General features: G+C 37.2%; 1 protein-coding gene across 1 annotated transcript; it reads left to right on the top strand.

Annotated features, from left to right (window-relative positions):
* Positions 1–859: 859 nt before the first annotated feature.
* On the top strand, positions 860–1,822 carry LOC149164989 (uncharacterized). Its single transcript, XM_089431054.1, has 2 exons — positions 860–1,387; positions 1,498–1,822. The coding sequence occupies exons 1-2, from the start codon at positions 1,274–1,276 to the stop codon at positions 1,618–1,620; spliced, it is 237 nt and encodes a 78-aa protein (XP_089287180.1). The 5' UTR covers positions 860–1,273; the 3' UTR covers positions 1,621–1,822.
* The last annotated feature ends 9,691 nt before the right edge of the window (positions 1,823–11,513 follow it).

Here is an 11,513-nt window from a genome sequence, read left to right as displayed (position 1 = left end):
CTAAACTTAGTGGGCAAAATGGGTTGGTGCTGCCAAGGTGAGGTGTAATCTCCAAGTGATTGCACCCAAATAATTTTGATGACTTAGATGCCCCTAGATCATAATTTCTCAAGCCAAAAATTAAATGTACACTAAAAATCATACAACTTAACCAAAAAAATTAATTAAAACTCATAAATTATAAATTAATCAAATTCAAAACTCATCAATTAATAATTAAAAATATTTTTACTAACCACTTTTATTTCGAAAACAAAACACAAAAAATTAACATTACAATAATATAATTTTATTACTTTATACAATTTTTTTATATATATTTATTAATTCTATATCGTTTTCAATAAACTTATAAACAAATTAATACCGATTGCTTGATTAATACCACTTAACATGAACTTTATTTTATATAATTAATAACTATATAAGTAAATTTTATTTTAAAGGATTTTGAAATTATAATAATATAATTCAATAACTTTATACAAACTTAAACACTAAGCAATTTTTAATAATATATATTCTTTATCATTTTCAATCAACTTATAAATAAATTAACACCCATTTTAAAAAGTAAATACCGCATGTATCATAACATAAAGCAGGTTGTGAATCGAGGGCGATCAATCCAATCAATAATACCAAAGGAGCCTAATGACACACTTTCCTTTAATGACACGCTAACTAGACCATGATGTTGGCCTACCCTATTGGCCTATTCCTTTCTGGTGGGAAATCCCATCAAGTCAGTTGGTATCTTGGAAGTATATCACATGTGCTGGACTGCTCTAAAGATTTTCTTGAAGTCTTGCATGTATATCACGGCAAGTGCTATTTCATGGACTATAGCATCATTAAGAGACTCTGACGACAGTCTTGGGAGACGGGTTCTGACCTCGGCTATGGCTGTCAACCCGTGTGCGCCCTTTCCCGACGAACAGATTCCGATTAATAAAAGAATGTGTCGATGTCTCTGTATGTATTCGCATTCGCATTCATCCACCCGCATACCATCCATACATCACTCATTTTGAATTTGGAAACCCGCCTAAATACTGACTCGCGCCTTTCTCTCCTATTTATTGCCCTCCACTTCCTCCCTGCTTTATCAGTCAATATCGTCTGAATGCTTTTGAAATCGGGAATTTCTGTCCGAATCTCTGCAATTTTCACACTGTACTCAAAATTCGGTGTCAACTGAAGGGAGTATCAATCTCTGTTTCTGCGATTCATACAAATTTGTGGCAAATCAGCAGATAAAGAAGTCAAAAAAATGGCAGTGAATACGCCTGTGTTCACAATAGCAGCTGCGGTTGCCGCAATTGGGGCTTTCTGCAGGTTCGAATCTCATCGCCTTCCATCAACATCAGATACGGATGGCCATCATGTAAGTATATGAAAAATTGCTTCTTCATCATTTTGGGTTCTGCAAAGAGGGGAGGGGTTACTATTTCTTGGGGTTAGGGTTTCTAATTATGGTGGTTTTTGGGTTCACAGGATCAGAGTTACAGTCGGCAGGGCGGTGAATTAAATAGAAAAGCAAAGGAGGAACGGACGACAGTAAAGTTTGCCCCCGAATTTGACGGTCTCCACTGCTATGAGACGTTGGTTAGGTTCTGATTGCTGTGAGGATGAACTTAACTAGCCAGCAAATTGAATTTCACTGATGTGATAAATTATGTAAAATATATTCATTTAAATTATATTTTTGGACGACTTTCCCTTCTTTGTATTTCCTGAACAATTTCTTTAATTTAATTCTTCCGATTATTTTTTAATGATTATCCCACAGTTTTAGCTCGCCAAAATTTGGGCATTCGAATTCTGCTAAAATCGCCCAAAATTGTGGATTCTAATGACACAAATTCAGAGGGCCATTTAAAACCTTTACAGCACAGAATCTGTATCATGGAGTCGCAATGCTGGCAGTTTGTATTTTAAAATGCTTTTTATTTTTTGTGCATTTTTTTCACAATTTTTCCCCAGCGGTATAATATGCAGAATTCGGTATATAATTTGCAGAATTGAAATGTTCAATGTTTTTGGTTTTTTTATCATTTTTTTTCTCAATTGTGTCCCACATTTGATGGGATGATATTTTCCCAGCGGTATAATATGCAGAATTCTGTATATAATTTGGATAATTGAAGTGTTTTGATAGGATATTTTCCCAACTTTTTAATATCTAGAATAATTTGGAGTTGGAGAATGGAAGTGTTTTAAGGAGTTATTGAAATTTTTAAAAAAATTGAATTCATTTATATATTTTAATAATTATAATTTTTAATAAAAATTTACAATTAACTGTTCCATAATTAAATTTTTAATAAAAATTATACCACCAAACAAATCCTCTACCAATTAACTACATTCTACAATTTACTCTAAATTCTTATAGCTAAACCAAATTAACAATAAAATTAAAATTAACAATTTACTCTAAACAAATCCTTTACCAATTAACTACATTCTACAATTTACTCTAAATTCTTATAGCTAAACCAAATTAACAATAAAATTAAAATTAAAATCTCATTCTCAACACCTCCATGATTCTATTTTTCTATAACCAGAAAAACCGTAACAATAAAATTAAACTAAAAATAAAAAATATGATTCTGTTTTTTTGTATGACTAGAAAAACAGTAACAATAAAGTTAAAATAAAAATTAAAAAATTCTCGATTCCTTCTCATGGACAATTCCTTCATGAATCTTTTTTAAAAATTATGAAAAAATAATATAATTATTTAAATGAATTCATTAAATTTGTTTTCATAATTTATTAAAATATATTTGTCTTCCAGTTACCAATGTAAATTAAATTTTTAAATCATCTATATTAAACAATAATCTATATTAAATAATCTAAATTTATTGTGATTTTCCAACTTATTTATAATGGAAAAAACTTGTTTGGTCTTATCATTCCTTATCAAATTACATAAATAAAAGAAAAAAGAAAAAAAAGTTATTAATAATTAAAATACAATTGAGGTGAAGTCTTGTAATGTCTTGGTATGTAGATATTTTGACTTTAAATTATTAAAAGATATTAAATTAAGGGTTTTAACAAACCATAGTGTTTGTTGAATTGAGACTTCTATGATCCATAACAGTTATAAGAAGAGCTTCGGCGTAAATCACATATAGAAAGACCTTTGTCGACGCGTTTCGAACCAGCAAGTGTGGCTCATCGTCAGGACAAGTTGAAGAAACAGATCAGCTTTGCACGTTAAATAGTCAGCTGGATCTGTTTCAACTTGTCCTGACGATGAGCCACACTTGCTGGTTCGAAACGCGTCGACAAAGGTCTTTCTATATGTGATTTATGCCAAAGCTCTTCTTATAAACCATAGTGTTTTTAATAATATTCTTTTTTAATGTAGCCAATTTTTTTTCAAACATAAAAAAATAGTGTTATATTAAATAAAAGGGTTACATGTATATATGATATAAGTGAGACATGTTGCTCTGACACAATTCTGCAAACCATGAAACATAGACGAAATGTAAAGACAAATGTTTCCGAGAGGAAACAAAAAAAGTCCATAAATCGAACTATATGAGACATTAAATCCGAAAACAACAAAATAGAACAAAGGCCAATAATGAAACCATATAGAGAAATTAGACAAGGCATCGAATGAGAAAATATGACATATCAGAAATCCTTGGCCATGAAAATGAGCAGGAAATGTCAATATACAGACATCAAACCCAGTGTCAAGTGATCCGGATTATGAGTGTATCAAAAACACGAGAGACTATGTATATAGGGGAATGCTCCCATCACCCAAGAATAATCTTTACTTGTAAACCTACGCCCACCTGCATGGAGTGACCCTCATTTAATGTAGCCTATTTAAAGGCATAGGAATACCATATTGTGTAATATAATTACATAAGAAATCCTTTGAGGGTCTGTTGTAAGCTATCGGAACAAAAAGCTTACAAAAAACCCAGAGTTGAATTAAAGAACGAGAGTGCCGAGAGTTTTCTTTGGAATGGCCTAGTGTAAACTATCAGGACAACCCTTGGTCTCTTCTTGCAGGGCTGCAAAACTTACAAAAACTTGCGCTGAATTGAAGAAACAGAGCGCTGATAGATTTATTTGGAATGTCATATCTCCATTTCGGAGAAAATGATGAGTGAGAATTGCAGTTAATTTTATTATATACATGGGAATGGAATGCAAATTTCGCTTTAATTGTTATGGGTTAATTTATATTTTTAAGTTTTTCCTGAACTCAAAACTAAATTCATTTTTCATTAGTAAACACTAGTTTGGAAATTCACATGAAAGATTCAGAAACTAACTAAATTTATTGATAGATATTTGGTAATTTGTGTGAGATCACCATGAGAGTGGTGTGCATTTCTCAAATGGTTAGACCAAAGTGAAAACTTGGAGTCATATTTTTAAGTTCGAAAGTTTGAAATTTTTCAAAGATAAATCCAATTGATATATTTTTGAATTAATCTATGGTTTATTTATTAAATTTTATTTTAAGGAAAAAAAGAAATCAGGTAAAAAAATCAACAACTTTCTATTAAATAAAGAGATGTTTACATATAGCATGCATGTAACATATGTGCCACATAAATCCTCATATTACATATGATTAATATCAAGATACATGGCGAGCAGGTCCGTTAAAGAAATTTCGTAGGGAGCACCATATATATCCCAAAAATAGGCACCCACTCATCATTCAACTAGCGCCAAAAAATACTCAGACTGACAGTTAACAAGTCGGAAGATACTCTTGGTAAGTAAATCCTAGTGACACAGGAAGATATTGTGACTGGCAAGTAAATCCTAGTGACGCTCGAATAGACTTATAAAAATAACAGACACACAGGTCTACAGTAGAAACCCATTACAAAGAGGGTTAGAAAACCCCAATTGAGAAGCATAAAATAAAAAGGCTTGAAGGCTCGTCATCAAAACCCTAATGCGACAAACTGTTGAAGGAAATGTAACTAAGTTCAGTGTTCATAAATGCACTTTTGATACTTGTATTTATTCAAGAAAAGAAATATTATTTTTATAATATATGTCAATGAGTTTCTTGCTCATTGAAATAGGTCTAGAAAATGTTAAAGTGTTATAGGAGGGTCAAAGAGTCAAAATAATTATGTTGAGGACCTTAAGGGCATGTTACTACAGGTACACTTACGTCAAAGAAGACACCTTCAAGCAAAGCCAAGTCTCCTCCAAGCATGTGGCACCATCAAAAGAAGCCTATCAAAGCAAATAAGTCAAGTCGGCCTACATTCTTCAAGTCGGCCTTCAAGTCGGCCTAAAGGAGGGACAATCCTCTATATATAGAGGTTGTCCACTCCATCATAACATCAAGCTTTCATCTTTGAAATCAACGAAGGTAGGAAGTCAAGAAAAGGGTGAAGGAAGGACAAAGAAAGGTTCTCCAAGTGCAACGAAGAAGAAGGGTGCACAACCGAGCCTAAGAGGATTGTTTCTAGGGAAATATGCAGTCACACGTGCGAAGATAAAGAAGGTATCTCTGTTGCCATAGAAGCCCTCCACCACAGTCATACATATCTCATTGGTTGGGCTAGTAAAGTAGGCCTATAAGGCCTCTCACTCAAGCGAAAAGGAAGCTCACTCAAGTGAAGAATAAAATAGGACCTCCACATAAGAGTCTTGAAGGAATCCCCTCACACGCGTGAAGAAATAGTGATACACTATTGTCATATCAAACCTGCAACTATATCTCAAGAAAGAGCTCGGTTGGAGGAAGGATAAAGTACTCTTCATATGTAAAGGAATCTACCAAGGAGCAAAGAGGAATATCTCTTATAGAAGAAACATAACAAGGATTACTATCAGTTGCCAGAAGAAGGACGAAGTGCTAGGGAGCAAAGTGTTGGAAAGAGGAAGACTAAGTGTCGGGGAACTCCTATTTCTTACCCCATAGAAAAGTTAATGCACTCTTAAGAGACTCTGACGACAGTCTTGGGAGACGGGTTCTGACATCGGCTATGGCTGTCAACCCGTGTGCGCCCTTTCCCGACGAACAGATTCCGATTAATAAAAGAATGTGTCGATGTCTCTGTATGTATTCGCATTCGCATTCATCCACCCGCATACCATCCATACATCACTCATTTTGAATTTGGAAACCCGCCTAAATACTGATATTTGTATTACCAGCGTCCTCCATCCCATGTCATACCATCGCCCGCATACCCTCCATACATCACTCATTTTGAATTTGGAAACCCGCCTAAATACTGATATTTGTATTATTTGTTTAACATCAGCTCCGAGAAGCGTCATTCTGGTGGTGCACGAATTCGCCATGGATGTCTCAAACGTTGGAGAAGAGAGATAAGCGGTACCAGCGGCAGCTTTCGTTTCACTTGCTCTTCATTCTGGTGATTGTGGCGTTGCTTCTTACGTTGTCTTGGTACATGACCTACTAATCGGCGTTGGAGGGTCTGATGGATCAGCTCATCATGGTCCTCATTCTGTGCGCGGTGTTCTTGCTCTTTACAGTCCACTGGTTGTTTGTGGTGGAGAAGCCAATGTTGCCTTTGCCTCGATATTGGGATTGTCCCATTGGTATTTAGGCATGCTGGGGTGATGCATTAAGTTGACCACTTGCAAGTGCCCAATATTTTTGTATTCCTCCGATCTCATGCGCTTATGGCAGAAAAATCCAACCGGTGGGCAATGGGAGCTTTTGACTCTACACAGCTTACAGTTTTCATCATATAAGGTGGCAGCGGCCCACCACGAGGTATAGCTACTTCATTCGATGAAAACTGTAAGCCGTGTGGAGTGAAAAAATCCCATTGCCCACCAGCGGGGGATTTTCTTGTCATAACCGCAAGAAAACAGAGGAAGGCACCCCATTAAAGTTATTGCGAGAGAAGACACATAACAGAAATACTTGACTTTTGTAAACCATAGATTTATCTTCTGCACTACCATGCTTAATACCCAATGGCGCAATTGCAATATATTTTTCTTGAATAACCAGCATTCTGGTTTCCATGTTATAACTTGCCAGCATAGACCAACTCCTTGAGGAGTAGAAGACTGGGCTGTTGTCTGCGCCGGAACGAAGTGATCGTCTGGATAATTTGCAGTTGATTTCTAATCATTGCCTTACAGTCGTAGGGATATAAATGACATCATGTTCCTGATTATAGACGGTTGAAACTAGTTTATGAAACACCCATTTACCTATTCAAAAAGATCACCAAGGGTTGGTAAAATCACTGTACTCAGCTCCTAATCATTTTTTTCCAAAACATTAGATTATAAAAATTATGAAACGACTATTGTTTATTCAAAAATTGCGTTGAGGGTTGTGATTATAAAATTTCCAAAACATTAAATTATAAAAATTATGAAACTACTATTTGTTTATTCAAAAATTGCGTTGAGGGTTGTGATTATAAAATCACTATGTTCAGCGCTTTATAATTTAAATTATGAAATGGCTATTTGTTTATTCAAAAATTGCGTTAAGATTCTAAAATCAATGTCGTCAATTCCTTATCATTTCTTTCCAAAACATTAAATTATAAAAATTATGAAACGACTATTTGTTTATTTAGAATTTGCGTTGAGGGCTGTGATTATAAAATCACTATGTTCAGCTCTTTATCATTTCTCTTCAAAACTTTAGTTTATGGTACATTTAATTTAGAGTACTGTTTACATGATTTTTTTCCAAGACTGAGTTTTTCTTTTAAAAGTTGGTTTATAGTGATGATTACATAATTTATTTCCAAGACATATACGGAAACTGGGCATATACGGAAGATGTGCGCATATACGGAAACTAGGCATATACGAAAGATGTGTGCATATACGGAAGATGTGTGCATATACGGAAACTGGGCATATACGGAAGATGTGCGCATATACGGAAACTGGGCATATACGGAAGATGTGCGCATATACGGAAGATATGCGCATATACAGAAACTGGGCATATACGGAAGATCTGGGCATATACGGAAGATGTGCGCATATACGGAAACTGGGCATATACGGAAGATGTGCGCATATACGGAAACTGGGCATATGCGGAAGATGTGCGCATATACGGAAACTGGGCATATATGGAAGATCTGGCCATATACGGAAGATGTGCGCATATACGGAAACTTGGAATATACGAAAGATGTGTGCATATACGGAAACTGGGCATATACGGAAGATGTGCGCATATACGGAAACTGGGCATATACGGAAGATGTGCGCATATACGGAAACTGGGCATATATGGAAACTGGGCATATACGGAAGATGTGCGCATATACGGAAACTGGGCATATACGGAAACTAGGCATATACGGAAGATGTGTGCATATACGGAAACTGGGCATATACGGAAGATGTGTGCATATGCGGAAACTGGGCATATACGGAAGATGTGTGCATATACGGAACATGTGCGCATATACGGAAACTGGGCATATACGGAAGATGTGCACATATACAGAAACTAGGCATATACGGAAGATGTGTGCATATACGGAAACTGGGCGTATACGGAAGATGTGTGCATATACGGAAACTGGGCATATACGGAAGATGTGTGCATATACGGAAACTGGGCATATACGGAAGATGTGAGCATATACGGAAACTGGGCATATACGGAAGATGTGCGCATATACGGAAACTGGGCATATACGGAAACTGGGCATATACGGAAGATGTGGGCATATACGGAAGATGTGCGCATATACGGAAACTGGGCATATACGGAAGATGTGTGCATATACGGAAACTGGGCATATACGGAAGATGTGCGCATATACGGAAACTGGGCATATACGGAAGATGTGTGCATATACGGAAGATGTGCGCATATACGGAAACTGGGCATATACGGAAGATGTGTGCATATACGGAAACTGGGCATATACGGAAGGTGTGTGCATATACGAAAACTGGGCATATACGGAAGATGTGCACATATACGGAAACTGGGCATATACGGAAGATGCATGCATATACGGAAACTGGGCATATACGGAAGATGTGCGCATATACGGAAACTGGGCATATACGGAAGATGTGCGCATATACGGAAACTGGGCATATACGGAAGATGTGCGCATATACGGAAACTGGGCATATACGGAAAATGTGCGCATATACGGAAATTGGGCATATACGGAAGATGTGCGCATATACGGAAGATGTGCGTATATACGGAAACTGGGCATATACGGAAGATGTGAGCATATACGGAAACTGGGCATATACGGAAGATGTGCGCATATACGGAAACTGGGCATATACGGAAGATGTGCGCATATACGGAAACTGGGCATATACGGAAGATGTGTGCATATACGGAAACTGGGCATATACGGAAACTGGGCATATACGGAAGATGTGGGCATATACGGAAGATGTGTGCATATACGGAAACTGTGCATATACGGAAGATGTGCGCATATACGGAAACTGGGCATATACGGAAGATGTGCGCATATACGGAAGATGTGCGCAGATACGGAAATTGGGCATATACGGAAGATATGTGCATATACGGAAATTGGGCATATACGGAAGATGTGCGCATATACGGAAACTGGGCATATACGGAAGATGTGCGCATATACGGAAACTGGGCATATACGGAAGATGTCCGCATATACGGAAAATGGGCATATACGGAAGATGTGCGCATATATGAAAACTGGGCATATACGGAAGATCTAGGCATATACGGAAACTGGGCATATACGAAAGATCTGGGCATATACGGAAACTGGGCATATACGGAAACTAGGCATATACGGAAGATGTGCGTATATACAGAAACTGGACATATACGAAAGATGTGTGCATATACGGAAACTGGGCATATACGGAAGATGTGTGCATATACGGAAACTGGGCATATATGGAAGATGTGCACATATACAGAAACTGGGCATATATGGAAGATATGTGCATATACGGAAACTGGGCGTATACGGAAACTGGGCATATAGGGAAGATGTGTGCATATACGGAAACTGGGCATATACGGAAGATGTGTGCATATACGGAAACTGGGCATATACGGAAGATGTGAGCATATACGGAAACTGGGCATATACGGAAGATGTGCGCATATACGGAAACTGGGCATATATGGAAACTGGGCATATACGAAAGATGTGGGCATATACGGAAGATGTGCGCATATACGGAAATTGGGCATATACAGAAGATGTGCGCATATACGGAAACTGGGCATATACGGAAGATGTGCGCATATACGGAAGATGTGCGCATATACGGAAACTGGGCATATACGGAAGATGTGCGCATATACGGAAACTAGGCATATACGGAAGATGTGCGCATATACGGAAACTAGGCATATACGGAAGATGTGCGCATATACGGAAACTGGGCATATACGGAAGATGTGATGCATCTAAATCAAGATGTTGCAAGAAGATTCTCATCCTTACCTTCCAATTTGTATAATTTGAGCCATTCAAAAATGGAACTCCAACTGAGGTAATCAGGATTCCCAACCCTCAAATAATATCGGTCCTCTTGCCTACTCTTGTCTTGGATGCCCTACACATCCTCAAAGAGTGTCAGATGCTGGATGATTACCCAATCCTCCCATTATTTCTTCCCAAGTGAAGACAAGAATGTTGTGTCTATCTCTTCCTCTTAATTGGGGAAGAAATGCCCAAGTATCCCCTGACAAGGTACTTGTCTAAGTTCCTTTGTAATTGGGAACTTGTTATAACTCCCTCTTAGCTGTGGACTTGTCCATTCATCAAAAACTTCTTCTTCGTGGGTCCTCCAGCTGCTTGATCTCCTTCCTTCCTTCGATGTCATGAAGACTTTGTTCAAATATTCTTCTTGGTAGGGCATCATCCATTGATCACTTTCCTTCTAAGTTTGTCATGTCATTTCTTCCTTCATGGAAAGTGGTGTTCTTGTCATATATAAGGTTCTCTTGTCATCTGGTTACTCCTTGTCATTTTGTCTAAGCTTCAGACTACTCTTCACATGTACTTTATTATTCCCATGCTTTGATCTATTAGCCCTTCATGACTTATCCTGATATTGCTTCAACATTAAATTGTGCTTTTGTTGGATGGCTTCTTCATCATGACATCTTTGTAGAGTAGAATCGGTTATCTTCACTTTTCATATCTCCAAGGCCTTCACAGGTGTCAAGGGTCCTTTGATCTTTTTCTTCCTTTGTTGGAGTTGTCATGCCTTCTTTCGGGAGATGTCTTCAAAATATCTTTGTTAGATAGTGATTCATGGTGTTCTTCTCATGCCTGGCCTCTTTCTTCATTTGCTTCTTCTTGGATAGATTAGTCAACCACCTTATGCTCCTTGTGGCAGCACTTCTTCATTGCTTGCTTCTAGGACTAGTCACCATTCCTTCTTCACTTGCTTCTTAGTTAGCAATATTATACTCCTTATGTGAGTATTTCCTTTTGTTGATGTTGATTGAATTGTAGTACATGCCTTCGGGCATGTCATTGGTGAAA

Source organism: Pinus tabuliformis, chromosome 5_1 (genome assembly GCF_031772625.1).
Source record: "Pinus tabuliformis cultivar Carrire ecotype Pingquan chromosome 5_1, CPIR1, whole genome shotgun sequence".
Taxonomy (NCBI): Eukaryota; Viridiplantae; Streptophyta; class Pinopsida; order Pinales; family Pinaceae; genus Pinus; species Pinus tabuliformis.
This window is presented reverse-complemented; position numbering and strand designations above follow the sequence as displayed.

Coding starts and splice junctions, on each gene's coding strand:
- LOC149164989 (XM_089431054.1), top strand. CDS start 1,274: ATGGCAGTGAATACGCCTGTGTTCACAATAGCAGCTGCGGTTGCCGCA. Junction 1,388..1,497: donor CAGATACGGATGGCCATCAT/GTAAGTATATGA, acceptor TTGGGTTCACAG/GATCAGAGTTACAGTCGGCA.